The sequence below is a fragment of the Myotis yumanensis genome, unplaced genomic scaffold (genome assembly GCF_028538775.1).
Source record: "Myotis yumanensis isolate MYYU_CA2020_CCGP unplaced genomic scaffold, mMyoYum1.0.hap1 SCAF_16, whole genome shotgun sequence".
In the NCBI taxonomy this organism is placed as follows: Eukaryota; Metazoa; Chordata; class Mammalia; order Chiroptera; family Vespertilionidae; genus Myotis; species Myotis yumanensis.
In genome coordinates, this window is record NW_027223767.1 from 13,575,670 (window position 1) to 13,591,413 (window position 15,744).

General features: G+C 53.2%; 1 protein-coding gene across 1 annotated transcript; it reads right to left on the reverse strand.

Moving 5' to 3' along the window:
- Positions 1–3,510: 3,510 nt before the first annotated feature.
- Positions 3,511–13,750, reverse strand: LOC138993692 (polyunsaturated fatty acid lipoxygenase ALOX15-like). The gene is made up of 14 exons (XM_070392997.1): positions 13,606–13,750; positions 11,823–12,027; positions 11,425–11,506; positions 11,211–11,333; positions 10,947–11,050; positions 10,604–10,764; positions 9,811–9,954; positions 8,210–8,419; positions 6,116–6,202; positions 5,849–6,018; positions 5,549–5,670; positions 4,898–4,998; positions 4,603–4,770; positions 3,511–4,493 (listed from the first exon to the last, which is right to left on the reverse strand). The coding sequence occupies exons 1-14, from the start codon at positions 13,738–13,740 to the stop codon at positions 4,314–4,316; spliced, it is 1,992 nt and encodes a 663-aa protein (XP_070249098.1). The 5' UTR covers positions 13,741–13,750; the 3' UTR covers positions 3,511–4,313.
- Positions 13,751–15,744: the final 1,994 nt, after the last annotated feature.

The following is a 15,744-nucleotide window of genomic DNA, read 5'->3' on the forward strand; positions in this document are numbered from 1 at the left end:
GTTTAAAATCCCGGGCGTGGCCAGCAGAGGCCTGGGCTTCCGGGAAGAAGGCCGCACGTGGCCCCAACATGGAGGATACAGGCAAGATGGAGGGCATAGCCCTCGCCCTTTCAAGCCCCACAACACGTGTGCCATGTCTCATCATCCACTGGAGGGCAGTCATTGCAGCTCATGACAATGACCTCAACCCACTTCCAACTTTTACAAGTTCGCCTTCTTCAGAAGGCGCTTCATGAACTTCAAGAAATTCTCTAAGGAGTATTCATTTTGTTGGGGTCCAGCCCCAGCAGGTCCAGGGGTTCCCCATGGTGTGGACGGAGTCAGCGAAGAAGGAATGACATGGAGGTAGCCTTCAGGTGATCATCATAGCCAGGTTCCTCCTAGCCAGGTTCCTCTCTTTATTGTCCTCTTACATTTGTATTTATCCTATTTGATCTTAATCCTATCCATTCTATTCCAAAGGTCAGGGCATTTCTTATCTCCATTCCAAGGTTACTCTATTGTTCTATTAAGCTACAAGGAAGTAACTGAAGGAGATTATTCTAAGTAAAGATTCTGTAGCTTAAGCATGATTGTTTGTTCGTAGTTAAAGTGATTAACTACCCCTCTGGCACTTAGTTAAAGGGTTTACTGATAAAAATCCTCACCTGGGGAAACAACCTTTCTCAGAGAGGTGGTCCTATTTAAAACACATAACATTAAGAGTGGGAGCAGCCGAAACCGGTTTGGCTCAGTGGATAGAGCGTCGGCCTGCGGACTGAAAGGTCCCAGGTTCGATTCCGGTCAAGGGCATGTATCTGGGTTGCGGGCACATCCCCAGTGGGAGATGTGCAGGAGGCAGCTGATCGATGTTTCTCTCTCATCGATGTTTCTAGCTCTCTATCTCTCTCCCTTCCTGTCTGTAAAAAATCAATAAAATATATTAAAAAAAAAAAAAGAGTGGGAGCAAGCATATTAAGAACAGTATGCCATATACGCCAGGTCCCTTGAAACATAAGCTGTGCAGATGTTTCTTCCCTGCAGCGACTGCGTCAAGCAGCAAGGGTGGATCGGCTTCTGGCACATTTGATGTTTTTCTTCAATTTAATTTGGAAGCTAATGTAAATGCTCTCTAAGTAACAAAAATAAGATGACCCACTGCCTGGCAGCTGTCACTTGTGACACAGACATGTAAAATCTGTGTCCACCTTGTGTGTGCACCTCTGTCCCTACCTCTCTCCCTCCTGCCATGTATAAAGATCTTTCTCTGTAAAGTATCTTTGACCTTACGTGTGATGTATTAGAGACATCTGTCAATCATGTCCCCCGGTCTGGGTAATAGGGATCTTTGGGTAGCAAGTTGTCTACTCATAAGACCATGGAACAGACTCTGAATCCTGGGAGACCTGAGGACAGTGACTGGCAGGAGAATTCAGCAGAACCAGGCTGGCAGCTTGCACATCTCTGGGTAGAGGTGTGTGTCTGTGGGAGGTCTGTACCCCCTACAAGTGTGTCTTCTGAGATAAGTTTTTTCACTGGTGCAACCCCCAAGGCCTTGCAGGGGCACAGCAGGCATCTTAGTATTTATGGGAAGAGAAACTTGTATGATTGAAGGGGCTTCACCTCCAGTTTCAGCAACTGTCCTGTAACCTGAAGTCTGTGATCGTTACCATCGTCCTTCCCAACCACCCTCAGCTCAGCGCCTGCTCTGTCCACAGAGAAACGAGGCTGTTCAGACTTGGCCCCTCTCCCTCCCTATTGGATCCTGACATTCTGCTCACTGTCAACTGCCCTGTTTGCCCCTTTCATGATCCATTCACCCTGTCACCTTAAGCTTAGATTTGGGGCTGTTCTGAGAAAATGACTTGTCCCATAACTTTGAGGAAAGGGACAAGAGTGAAGACATGTTCCGTGTTCTGAGTTTCTGTCCTTGGTGGGGGCACAGCCATGGGCTGCCACAGTCAGAGCCACGGAGGGGCACCCTTTTGGGAGAAGCCAGTGAGCCCAGCTCAACCCGAGACCTCTGAGACCCCGAGTATCAATAAAGGGTCTCCTCCCAGATATGGCCTCTTTGCTGCTTTTCTCTGCCTACATATGCTGTCAAAACTGCCACTTCCTGGTGAATCTAATTGTAGAATTTGCAGGGGGGATTTACCCAGGAAGGTGCCAGCAGGGTACCCTCCCTCTGGCCTCCAGCATAAGTGACCCTCTCTCTCAGCAGGGCCTCTTGTCCACAGCTGCCCCTGCTGCCTACCACAGCCCACGTGCCAGGTCCCAGGGGTGAGCAGGACAAGGCTTTCTGCTGGTCCAGCCATGCTTTTCCTTCTCAAGTCTGGATCCGCATCTGAGAATCAAGGGACTTCAATGAGTGAGCAGGAGCCCAGGTATTAACACTGCGCCTCATGCCTACCAGCTTCTGCCCCAGCATGATGCGGAGGACATAGGGGAGAGGGCACCAGTGAAACAGGGGTTTCGTGGAGGTCACTGGGGACATGTGGGCACTGGGAATGAGACATTCAGTTGTGCCGAGAGGCCTGGATCCCTAGTCCTATGTCCTGGGCTCCTGAGCTGTGGTCTCTCCGTGTGCATCCGTGTGTATTTAAGACTGTGTGGATGTCTCTGTGGAGGTGAGAGAGTCACCCTGTTAGCTGAGCTGATTCTCACAATGGTTTCTTAAAAGCCAGGAGCTGGGGGTTTGGGGAAACCGCTTGGTGATGGTGCTCCAAGTATGAGGAGTGAAGCTAGGCCTGGATTCCAGACGACCTCAGGGTTCCCAGTGAGCAGACCGGGCTGAAGGGGATCAGGGAGGAGGGCACTGAGGGAGGAGTGGAGAGTCATGCTGAGCATCCTAAATGACCAGGCCCTTTATCTGTCATCGGAAGGGTCATGTTATTACCCTTGGGCTTTTCAAGGTCATAAAGGGCTCTAGCAGCTGAGGATTTCAGAAACAAGCAGGACACAGGGGCTACCCGAGCAGCGCTGGCTCTCCCCACAGGTGGGGTGTCTCCCTGGTGCCAGCAGGCCAGTCAGCACTCACCTGTGTACACAGGGCCACCTCCAGACATGCTCCTGTTGCTTCAGGAGCCCCCCTCCTAGAGGTCCCATCATCCGGGTGGGTCACTCTTCCCTCCTGCCACCGTCTCCTACTAACCCCTCAACCAGGCCACATTCGTTAGGGACAAAGTAGGCAACTGTCTCCAAAATCTCCTTCTGTCCCACCTGCAGGAAACTCGGGACTTGTCCATGAGGTTGCCTCCTCCACCTCCTCCTCTCCCCGTTTCATTAGCACCTCAGTGCTGAGACCATCACCTCCCTCCCTTTCAGGGACATCCTGTCCTCACCATGCTCTGCAGCTTTGCTGGGGTCCAATCCCAGCGGGTCCAGGGGTCCCCAAAGGTGTGGACGGAGTCGGCGAAGAAGGAATGACACGAAGACAGCCTTCAGTTGATCAGCAGCCTAGTCAGGACCTCTAGCCAGGATCTCCAGCCAAAGTTCTGGTCGGAGCTCTGGTTAGGAACTGATGAGGTTCTGATCTTTATTGTCTTGTTACATCCATATTTATACCAGCCGATTTTAATCCTGTCAATTTCTATTACAAAGGTTAGGGCGTTTCTCATCTCCATTCCAGGGAGTAAAGATTATGTAGCTTAACTACCCGCCTGGCACTTAATTAAGGGGTTGTATCCCCTCCCTAACCTCAGGGAAAGATCCCCACCTGGGGAAACAACCTTTCTCGGAGAGGTGACCTTGGTTAAAACACATGGCGCTAAAGGGAGCAAACATATTAAGAGCAGTATGCTATATATGCCAGGTCCATTGAAACATATGCTGTGCAGATGTTTCTTCTCTGCAGTGACTGTGTCAAGCAGCAAGGATGGACCGGCTCCCGGCAGGGGGACAATAGGTAAGTGGGAGGAATAAAGGGAAAATGAGGCTCCTAGGTGGTGCGTCTAGAGTACAATGTGTTCACTGTGGGCACACACAAAGCAAAAGGGACTCTCTAGGGAGGGAGGAGATAGAAAGGGGCCTGGCTGTGAGAGGAAGACTGAAAGCCCTAAGGCAGTGGTTCTCAACCTTCTGGCCCTTTAAATACAGTTCCTCATGTTGTGACCCAACCTAAAATTATTTTTGTTGCTACTTCATAACTGTAATGTTGCTACTGTTATGAATCATAATGTAAATATCTGATATGCAGGATGGTCTCAGGCGAACCCTGTGAAAGGGTTGTTTGACTGCCAAAGGGGTCGCGACCCCCAGGTTGAGAACCACTGTTCTAAGGGATGGGGCTGTGGGTTGGGGGAAGAGATGCTGAAACAACCACAGGCCGGGGGTGCTCATATGGCCACACTGTTTTCCACTCTGCTGGGTCGCAGGTACTCGTAGGGCATATAGAGCTTTGCATTCCGGATCTCAATTTCCTTATCCAGGGCAGCCAGCTCCTCCCTGAACTTCTTCAGCAAAGCTTTGGGCTCAGGGCCTGAAAAATACTCCTCCTCATGCTGGCCCAGAGCCACCTGAGATGGAGAGAGAAAAGCCGCTGAGAGCCTTATGAACCCCAGTTTGCAGCGCCACACCTCCCCACAGCTGCCCCCTTCCTCAGGGACCAGGCCACCCGGTTCTCACACTAACGGACTGAGGTCTGCCCAGTTGCCAGGTAATGGACATCTGGAGAGAAGCCTGATGAAAGTTGGGCAGTGTTGCCATCACCATCTCCAGTGTCACATCCTTATTGGTTGGTGGGGGCTGCCGCATTGTGCAGGGTGCGTTAGGGACCCAAGCATACCACTCCAGCTAAGAAGGGGCAGATATCCAGAATCAAAGTCTGCTAAGCATAAAAACCCCTTAGCCACCTGCACACAGCTCCCAACCCCACCCCCACACCAGGTGCAAATGCCCACTGCCCCCCTATAACAAGTACCTGGCCCGGGTGGACAGAGGCATGCTGGCCAGTGCAGGTGAAGATACACATGGTGACAAAGTGGCAAAGCTGGTCCCGGGACTCTAAGGACATGGGAAATCCTGCAAGAGGCAAGGAGAGTTAGAAGCTGGGAGGCCAGGAACAGAAACAGAGCTCAGAGAGGCTGAGCAGGGAGAATACGAGAGGGAAGAAAGGGTGTCAAGGACTCTGAGGAACTATTGTGGGAACTGACTTGAGCATGAGTTGTGGTGGGAGAAACGGGAACATCTCCTGGGCAGTTCCTACTCAATGAGGTACTGTTATGGCTCACACTGGTTCACACGTGTCAGTTATGTTCAATGTTGTGGTATTTAGCAAGCTGGTTGACATCACAACAGTAGCTACGGTGAAAATATTTACACCAAGGAAGTGGGCAAACGCTAAAAATCAGGGCAATTTTTTTCCCCAGAGAGCCAGTGGTTAAGCATTTATGAGCAAGTACTGGTCCCACTGCCTCTGGGACCTAGAGGGATTCTTCTTGCATAAGAATCTGAAAAGGCCATGGGCATTTTAATAGGGGTTGGACATGCTTCTGGACAGTTTCATAGAAGCAGGGAGGGTTCTGGGAGGAATCTTCCACACTGGAGGTCTCAGAGCAGGGGCTCAACTCACCTTGGTCCTGGGCCCCTAGCAGGCCAATCTCAGTGATCTCTCGACACCAGGTCTGCAGTTCAAGGTCCTCTTTCACCGCCTTGTCCATCTTATAGTGAAGACTCACAATTCCCTCCACATAGCTGTCAGCCAAGGGGTTGGGCCAAGAGAGCTGAAGCTGACAGGGAGCTGAAGGCCCTCTGCTCCTTGCCCACATGGCCAGGTCAGGGCACCCAGCCCTCCAACACAGATCACCTGTTCTCTCAAGCCACTCCCTGACCGCCCACCCTCCCCCCAAGCCCTGCCTTCCCCTTGCCTCACCGATACATGATTTCCCAGAGCCGCAGAGCATCCTGAGCATAGTAAGAAGACTTGACTCCCAGAAGCCCCCGGTCAGACAGGTCATCAGGGGGACAGAATGATCTATAGGTTAAAGAGGTTCTAGCGCACTTAAGCAGCTCCACGTGGCCCCCCCCACCGGTGCTCACCACCTGAGAAGCAAGAATGGGCAGGGTCAGGCAACTCCACCTGCCAGAGGCCAGAGCCAGAGGGAGCATGAGCTCCAGGAGCCCCCTTCTCTCTGCATACCTGGTCAAAAATGCCCATTTCGGAGACCAGCCCATTCCTGGCCCTCACATTAATTTCCATGGTGTAACGCAGGTGGGGGATTATCAGCTGGAGGAAGAAAGCGGGGAAGAACAAGTCAGGAGAGACCTGCAGCAAGTCCCTGCAGGAAATTGGAACTGAAGAACAGGAAAGGTGCCAGGTCTTCAGGAAAAGCAGAGACATGAAGTTCAGTGGTCCCTCGACACCAAGAATGTTCAGTCAAATTGTAATTCATTCCACAAACCATTGACTTAGCCTGACTGGTAGGTTAGCTTGCTGCTGTGATCCAGCCAATTAGGACTGAGCAAGAAGGGCCAGACACATCCTGGAGCCCTCCCGCAGTTCCCCCCTGGCCCTATCATGCACCATTGGGGTCCCTCAGCCTGGCCTGTGCCCTCTCAAAATGCGGGATCCCTAGGGGAATGTGGGAGAGCCGGTTTCAGCCCAATCCCACAGGCCACTCCCCTTGGGAGGGCACCAGAGGCAGGGCTCATGGCTGGCGAGCGCTGCTGCTGCAGCATGAGCCTCTCCAAATCAGAACTGATTGAGCCTGAGCCCCTGGCAGTCACAGTGGGGCTGGGATGAGTGGGAGAGGCAGGTAGGGGCTGCAGGCAGCATTGGACTGCGGGTTTCGGCCCAATCCCTGCAGGCCAATCAGGGGGACCCACCCATTCATGAATTCGTGCACTGGGCCTCTATCTAGTTGCTGTATGATAATGGAAGAAACCATTCTCTTTTTCTTTTCATATACTAGTAAGACTGTTCAAGTTCTAGTTCAATGTTTCTCAATCTTTTTCATTATCACTCCTGTACAGAGCCTTTTCAGATAATGTTTTCTCTCCTGCCCCCGGGAAATTTTAATGCTACACTATACTATATCTGTTATGTACTATATATATGTGTGTGTATATGTGTGTGTTTATTTTTTACTGACTTCAGAGAGAAAGGGAGAGGGAGAAAGGGATAGAAACATCAATGATGAGAAAAAATCATTGATCAGCTGCCTCCTGAACACCCCCTACTGGGGATCGAGCCTGCAACCTGGGCATGTGCCCTTGACCAGAACTGAACCTGGGACCCTTTCGTCCATGGTCTTGACCCACTTTCACCCCCTGGGAGGGGTCTAATTGCCTCCATTGGAATGCATGCTCTACCCCGCCTACCTGCAGAACTTCCTCTCCTCTCTTCTCCCTTTTGGCCATTACACTCACCTCCTTTCCGTTCTTCAAACAGGCCATGCTTGCTCCTGCCTTGGGACCTCTGCACTGTTCTCAGCTATTCCCTCTGCCCAGAACAATGTGCACCTTGATCATCTCAAGGCCGGCTCCTCAGAGCCTCATTCTCTATGTCAGCTCAACAAGGGAGCCTTTCCTGGCCACTCAGTCTGAACTCCACATCACATCGCTCTGCTTGGATTCTCTGCATTGTAGTACTTAACACCGCTGATCTGTCATAATACAGTCTTTATTGTCTGATAGCCCGAAATGGAAATGAAAATCCCCAAAGATCAGGACCTCTGTCTGGCTTAGCACAATCATCTAGAATGGTTCTTGCCCCATTGGAGGTGCCCAAGAAGAAAAGTTAATAAGTAAATACTCAGTTCAAATTGTCTGTTAAAAAAAAAACAAAAAACAAAAAACAAAAAAAACAGGCCACTGTTGTTGACTGGAGCCAGACTAACTGGCCTGTGTGTTACTATTTTAGAACAGGTCAAAACTGGCTGGAAAAGTCTTCTATGTTATTTGCTTGGTCTTCCCTTTTGCGATGGAATCCGCAGTTATTTGTGTGCACTATATACTGTATGTCCATCTATCTGTGTTTTAAACATAAAAAGAGCAACACTTCTCATATCCCACCCCCTCATCCCCCTCCTTGCCAATTAATCATTCCCAGCTCCTTGGGAGGTGATGTCACCTGTTGAAAATGCAGAGCAAGCCACCTCACTCTCTTGCTCCCTTGTCTCTCATTGGTTGGCTTTTCCCCACACCCTGAGACTCCACAGAGAGGGTGCCTCCAGAGGCAGGACTGTGCCATGGGGCAGAGAGGCAGGCAGGAGAGAAGGGGATAAGGTATTACCTTGAAGATAGGGTGTATCGATGGAAGGCATCTCATGGTGGCCATAGCGATAACCTCAGCCATCAAATGTCCCCTCAGAAGATGAGAGACAAGCTCGTGAAGCTGGAAGTCAGAGCTCCGGACCCAGCATTTGGCCAGGAGCCAGGCCATCGCGGGGTCCGTGGGCAGGAAAAGTGGTGGTGGTGGGGATCCCATGCGTGGCAATTGGAGCTGGAGCGAGGATAGAGTGTGGGGGAAAGAGGATGAGTGGCCAGGTGCCCAGCAGATTCCCCCCCTTTTGCATATTTAACCGCTCCCTTCGTCCCCAAATTTGCTTAGCTTTTTCCATCTCACTGCTGCTACTCCCAGCAGCCACTATTCCTTCTCCTGACTTTCCTACCCACTCAGTGCATTAACAATGTACATGCTGCACTGCCCGGCCTTCCACACAAGCTCCTCTTCTACCGACTTCCTGGCCTCCACTTGCCCTTTCACTCCCCTCAGTGTGGACAAGATTCAAACCCTCTGCTTCCTTTATCCCACACTTTTTCAGAAATTTCTGCTTCTCTCTAATCTTTCAAAACCACCCCCATTTTTCTGATTAAGTCTCCAGTTCTCAGCTAGTCACTATCTAGATGTAACAATTTGAGTGTCTCCCCATCTATAATAATAAAAGCTTAATATGCTAATTAGACCGGATGTCCTTCTGGATGACCTTCCAGACGAAGCAGGGGCTGCAAGAGAAGCCCGGGTCCTGGGTGCCTGCCAGTGGCTGGAGAGAAGCCCGGGTCCCAGGTGCCAGAGGGAAGCCGGTGCTAGCAACTGGGGAAAGAAAGGCCTACTCTTGCACAAATTTCGTGCACTGGGCCTCTAGTTACCTCATAACTGCCCAGACAAAGGCCCTCCTGAGCATTTTTTCTTCTTTATTTGTCCTATTTTTGCAGGTGTCTTGCCTAACTCTTCCTTTTCTCTTTCCTTGATTCCAGGCCAGTTTAATTTTCCTCTGCATGCCCACCTAGCTTTCTTCTGCACTCCCACAGCTATTGCCCACGATTGAGTCCATTACCCCCATCTTGGGCAATTGCTGTAACATGACACCCTAATCTCCAGATTTAACATTTCCCTTCTCTGATCCATCCGAAACAAAATGACCCAAAGAATGTGCCTATAGCATCTTTCATAACAGCCTACACCAGCTTCCTGTGTCATACACCTTGATTTGGCATCCACCACCCACTACAGTCTGGACCCTCTCACCTCACATTACCCCCCAGCACAGCAGCCGAATTGTCCACTGACAATCTAACTTCTCACACTCTGCACACCCCATCTCTGCCCAACCATCTTCCCCTGGGAGGAGGTCCTGCTCCTTAGCCAAAGCTCATGCCCACCCCACCTCCCATGACCCCTCCCACACTATCTCCATCCTCAGGTCCTTCCTCCGTACTGGAGCATATTTAGATTTTCCCAGTCTCTCTCTCCAGCTAGATTGCACCTTTCTGCCTTTGCCCATTGCCTCCTTTACTGCCACCTCCAATGCTTTAGCACAAGTGAATCCTCAGTGAATTTCCATGAAGGGCTGAGCTGAGAGGGCCAACAATGGGGAGCAGAAATCCTCTCACCTGGATGACCATGGGCAAGAGTTTCCCATCAGGCTGCAGTTTCAGCATGACCAGAGGGGCAGCCAGGTATTGCTGGCTACATAGGATGACGTTAGCCTTGATCCCATCCAGCAGGGAGAAGTCGGCTTCAAACAGCGTGCCTCCCTGGATGGGGGCGAGGGCTATCAGTATAAGGCATCTTCTTCCCACCCTAATTCCCCAAAGGAAGAAGAACAAGAAAGAAACTAACTTATCCCCATCACCTACTTTGTAACAGGCAATGAATCACATGCTATGGCTTCACATAAGTCTTACAAGCACTTGAATTAACTCCAGGTTTATATATATATAAAAAAAGGAAACATAATAAAATAAGATAGGTAACTTGCCTGAAGTCACACAGTTTATAAACAGCACAGCCAGGGTTCAAACCCAAGTCTGTCTCACCCTATAATCCATGAATTTTCTCTACCCAACCCATCAATTGATCCTTGTTGACTCCTGATTAATAAGGCCACCCCTGATCTCATTCTCTTGCTACACACTCCCCCAAATCCTTAGCACCAAGGCCCAGTTATTTCTTCATTTTGATTGCATCTATCACCCATCACGCACTTCCTCCACAATATGCTTTTCTCAGTCCAGGAGGAAGGCCATGCGGTTGCACACCTCCAGGATCACTCAAGATTTCCCCTGTAGAATCCCCTCTTGCTTCAGGGGGCAAATTGGGCTCATAGTGGGGCCCAGAGCAGCATAAACACTGATCACACTCCCATTTCACTGTGTGGCCTCCTTTGGGCCATTATGTCCATACCTGCAGCTCCTGCTCCAGCTGGGCCTGCACCTCCTCCATCCCAGAAGGGAACACCAGGCGGGCAGGAAGGCGACTGGAGCGCCTTAGCAGCATGGGGTTGGCGCCATTGAGAAACTGGTACCCAAAGAAGGCATCCTCCTTCCAGGAGTCCCGCACCTTCTCTGAGGGTGGCAGTTGTAGAGCTGGTTGTGAGATCTGATCTCCTGGTTCTTCTATCCCCCACCAAACCATTCCCTCTTGCCCTCAGCCCACCAGAGGAACCCAGACCTCAGGTCTCTCAGCCCTGGTTCCCTCAATTGGGTGGTAAGGGTCCTGGGAGAAGTACTGGGATAGGGATACTGACCAGCCAGCTTGTTGTGGTCCCACCAGAAGATCCTATTGAAGTCATCCAGATCTTTCCAGGGAACAAGAACGTTTAGAGAGTCTTTGATGGCTAATTTGGCCAGCCTTCAGGTAAGGATAGGCGAAGGGTTTGACAGTTAGTCTCAAAATCACACATTGTAACTATAAGCACCCCCCTTGGGCTAATCCAACCCTGTCCCTGTTCAGTCCATAGGAGCCCCTGGACCAGGATGCCTCCCTCTCCTCCAGCCCCCACTGCTCTCACCCCTCGACCAATGAAGTCTCAAAGTCAATTCTTTTGTCCTCCAGAAACCTCTCATCTAGCGGCAGGTCACCTAAATTGGCCGCAGCCACATTCAGGATCAGCCCATCCTTCCAGCTACCCCATCTGTGGTGTAGAAATGAAATCAGGCTTTGATGCCTGGAAGGACCAGGACTCACTGCCTGGTCAGGAGGGGACAGGGTGGGGTAAGGCTAACCGGTACAGCTTCCTTCTCTCTTCCAGCTCCTCCTCCCGGTGTTTCTTGAACAGGCCTTGAGGGTCCTCTACCAATGTCCGGCCTAGAAGAGGAAAGACCGCGGACAAGGGCATGGACTAAGAGGCTTCTCCTGAGAACCCCCTATCCCCCTCCCCCAGAACCCCCTCCCCGCCATCCCTGCCAGGGGTGCCTCTCAGCACACCCTTGCAGGGGAGGGGTCACCCTTCAGCATCAGGCTCCTCCCCAGCCTGTGCACCAACTCCAGTAATCCACCTCTTTGGAAAGGAAAGAAGACCAGCCCTCTGTTTCCTGCCCTCACACCCTGTCCCCACTTTTCTCCCCCACCCCCAGCTTCTCTTTGGCCCCAGAGGCCTCCTCACACCCCACCCTGCGCTCACCTGTGCCCTCGGGGAGGCTCAGGACGCCACTGCCCTCCACCCAGCGGTAACACGGGAACCTGAACTCGTCCCCACTGGCCCCAGGGCCCTGCACGGAGATCCAGTTGCAGAACCAGGCGTCATCCTGCAGGAAGTGCCTTTTGCGCACTTTCACGAACAGCAGCGGCCCCAGGTACTCCTTCACGTTTTCCTGGAACTCCATCTCCTGCAGGCAACACAAGCAGCTCAGCATCCATGGCGATCGCCGGGAGCGGGGACTGAACTGAGCCCAGCTCCCCGCCCAGGCCCTTCTGCTGGGCCTCTGGGAAGCAGCGCCAAAGGAGCCAAAAAGAGAAAGGGGGGCGCCAACCAGGTGTTCCCAAGTCCCCATAATGGGCTGTGGAGCTCTACAGCCCAGATGAGGTGGAGGAGGGAAGATGCACTCCTTCCTGCCCTCTTTCCCCCTTGTAGTCACTGATCCAATGCAGCGCTGAGCTGGGTGCTGGGCACTGAGCTGGGCGCTGGGCACCGCCGTGGGCGAGCGCACCATTGCGTGGGGAGATACACTGTGGACCAGGCACTTGCAGCCTAGAGACCCAGGTGCCCCCTCAGCTTGGTGTGAGCGGAGACCTCTAGGTGTGAAGGGTTTAACCAGGGAAAGTGAGAGAGGGGGGAGGTTGGGGAAATGGTGCCAGGGAGAGGAAGCGAGAGTGCTGAGGCTATGCCCAGCACAGAGTGTGTGGGAGATGAGCATGACTAGACGGTGAACAGTCTCGAAGGGTAATCCAAGAATTCGGTCCTGAGAACCGCAAAAGCCATTCAAATGTTTGCAGGGAGGGGCGTGTTAGGAGTGGGGGTGTATTTGGAAGATGTGGATCTGGCTGCAGGAGGGCTTGGAAGGGCAGGAGAGGAAGCGGCTGGGCAGGGAAGAGGCTGAAGGTAGCCATGTAGGTTCAGGCGGACACTGGTGGTCGGGGGCGGGGCGGGCATCGGACCTGGAAGCCGGAATGTCCAGGAGGCAGAATTGACAGCGCTGGATTCTTGGTTGGAGGCGAACAGAGCTGGAAGCTCACGGGACCCCTGGGGGGTGGGGGTGGGGGGAGGCAAGTGGAGAGATGTGGGGGTGGGAAAGGGAGGACCTCCTCTGGTCAGGTTCCTTTGAGGCGTCCTCGGGACAGGCATCGGGATCTGGAGGGTTCTGGAAAGAGCTGGGTGGGCGACGGAAATGTGGGGATGGGAAATGGGGAAGGAAAAGTAACAGGAGCCCGGGGCGAACCAGGTAGATGTGATGAGAGAGGGGAAGGGGCCAGGAAATTCAGCTCTTCGTTTCTCTCCTCCCCCAACCCCCACCCCCCATGCCCCGCCTCGGTGGAAGAGGTTTGAAATAGAATCTCAGAATGGAGGAAACTTCCCGGGCCAGGTAGCTCCCTTGGTTAGAGCGTGTCCTGACACCCCAAAGTTCCACGCTCATCCCGGGTCAGGACACATACAAGACTCAATCACGCATAAGTAAGTGGAACAAAATCAATCTCCCCCCCCCCCCCTTACTCTCTCTTTTCCTCCCTCTCCCTCCTCCCCTCCTCTCAAAATAAAATCGAGGAAACCAGAGACAGGCAGCCCCTTCATGATCTCTGCATAAAGAGAGCTCTGTGAAGGAGGGCGGGCAGGAGCATCCTCTCCATCCCACGGAAGTCAGATGGCCCGAACATTTATTGAGCGCCTGCTGTGCGCCACGCTCTGCCCAACTGGTCTCTTCTCAGGAATGTGAGGGCCTCCGGGCTGGGGGCCAGCTCCCGCAGCTCACCTTGCCCCTCGCTGGCCGCAGGCGCTCCCGGAGCTTGGCTTCCCCGTGCTGGCCCACCAGCCACAGCTGCACCTGGTTGTTGGAGCCCGCGAAGAGCGAGGACCCCGTGGACACGCGGATGCGGTAGACACCCATCTTCCACAAAGACGTTTCCTGCCTTCTGAGGGGGAAGAAGAGTGGAGGTGCTTAATAAAAGGGCTCAAGACCCCGCCCCCCTAAAGCCTTGTTTTGAAATTGCAGACTTGCAGGGTGTGGATGGATGGCAGGCCTCCAACCAACCTGGCCTGGCCACAAGCTCTGGGCAGCCCAGAACTGGGCCCCAGCTCAGGAAGGCGGGGCCTAGGCAGTTTCAGGTGCAGGCCCTTATCTTTGTGGGAGGAGGATGGAATGAGGAAGCAGAGAGGATTTGGGCCCAAAACGTGTAGGAAGAAGAAATTGTCGCCTAGCCCAGCAGGCAGGTGGAGTGTGGCTGGGAAGTTACCTCCATCTAAATGTTAGGTTGGAGAGAGCCCAGGATCAGATACATGCAGATGCGTGATGAGGTAATGGACCTTCCCTGGAATTTCTAACAGATCAGCGAGCCAGACACAGATATGGGCTCCTCCCTGGAATCCACATGACCCCCACACAGATACTGACTCCTACCTGAATACCCTGCCGACCCCTGCAGCAGGAACTTCCTCAGCTGAATACCTGTGATGACCCCCACGGCAGGAACTTCCTCAGTTCAAGTCCCTGCCCCTCACCCAACCACAGTATATAAACAGTACCCCCCTCCCTGTTGGCGCCAATCCACTGGCCCTGTCTTTGGGGTTCGTGGGTCGCCCGGGGACGCAGAATAAAACTTTCTCCTTTCCTATTCTCTGACTGGCTTGGTTCTCCTTATTCTCTGCACCACCTCCTGAGCCACCTAACATTTGGTGCCTTGAAACCCGGGTGGTGCGAGCACCCCATTTGGCCATCCCTCCATGGCTCAGGCTGCCCGCCTCTCCCTCCTCATGGCTCTGGACCCCTCAGGACCGCATTTCTTCAGCTCGGCAGCCTTTTCCCGGTTTGGCAGCATCAGCGGTGAGTCCCTCTTGGCCACCCGCCCGCCGGCGTCTCTGTCCATAAGACGCGTCAGAGATTGCCTTTCAGGACCCTTCCAGGAAGGCTCCTCCGGACCTCAGAAGGTAGCAGAGACGTCTCCACCTGGCACTGTCCCTCCGTCCGTCTGTAGCTTGGGTCAAACTGCTGGGATGCTGGCCTTTGACCTAGACTACAAGCCACAGGTATCGAGCACGGGGAATCCAAATTCTAAACCTGATCTGAGCACACCTCTAGGGTGCGTGCCCGCCAACCTGGCTACACACTAGGCCTGCCCCGGACCTGCGTCCTATTTCTGTAACGTAGCACGGGACTTTGACTTTGCCATCTGTACTGATCTCAGTAATTTCTGCCAGCGAACTGGGAAATATGTCCAAGCCTCTCTCTCTGTCTCTCCCTCTCTCTGCATCCCCGTCCCTCCCCTCAATGCCCCTTCTGACTTCTCTCCTCGCCCCATCCTCCCTCCTCCCCCCAAGCTGTGGCCGAGCTGCATTGTGCACCACAGAACCCGTGGTGTGTGCAGTGCGTGGGGGGGGAGGGGGGGGGAGTGGCAACGGCACGGCCATCGTCCCCGCATCCTCCAACCACCCCCCCAACCCCACCAGAGACCACTGAGAACTCCTCCAGCACAAGCCACCTGTTCTCCCACCGGCGGGTGCTCCTGTCCATCCACACTCTCCCTTCCTCCCTCCCTGCCTGACCCTCCTCCAGCAACACCTTCTCCACTACCTGCTGACCTCACCTCCCCTCTTCCACCTGCCCCGGAGCTGCAGGGAAACTCAAGCAGCTGGGTGACTAACCCCGCCCCAACTCCCGCCTGCTTCCCCAGTCAGTCTTCGCAGGCCCCTGGGAGGTTGTAGCATCTGAGTACAATTGAGAAGTGGCTGGGGTCCTTCTCTGCCAACCCCAACCTATTCACCTGCCCAGGATCATTCATCCCCACCCCTCCCGTTCTCACTCCCCCTTACGACTCTGACATAGAAACCTGTACCTCACGCTAGCCCTACCCTCTGAGAGTTCTAACCATCCACCTTCCTCTGTGCACTCCACCGA

Coding starts and splice junctions, on each gene's coding strand:
- LOC138993692 (XM_070392997.1), bottom strand. CDS start 13,740: ATGGGTGTCTACCGCATCCGCGTGTCCACGGGGTCCTCGCTCTTCGCG. Junction 11,507..11,822: donor GAGCCTCCCCGAGGGCACAG/GTGAGCGCAGGG, acceptor TTCCTCTTCTAG/GCCGGACATTGGTAGAGGAC. Junction 8,420..9,810: donor TCTTGCCCATGGTCATCCAG/GTGAGAGGATTT, acceptor TCCTCGCTCCAG/CTCCAATTGCCACGCATGGG.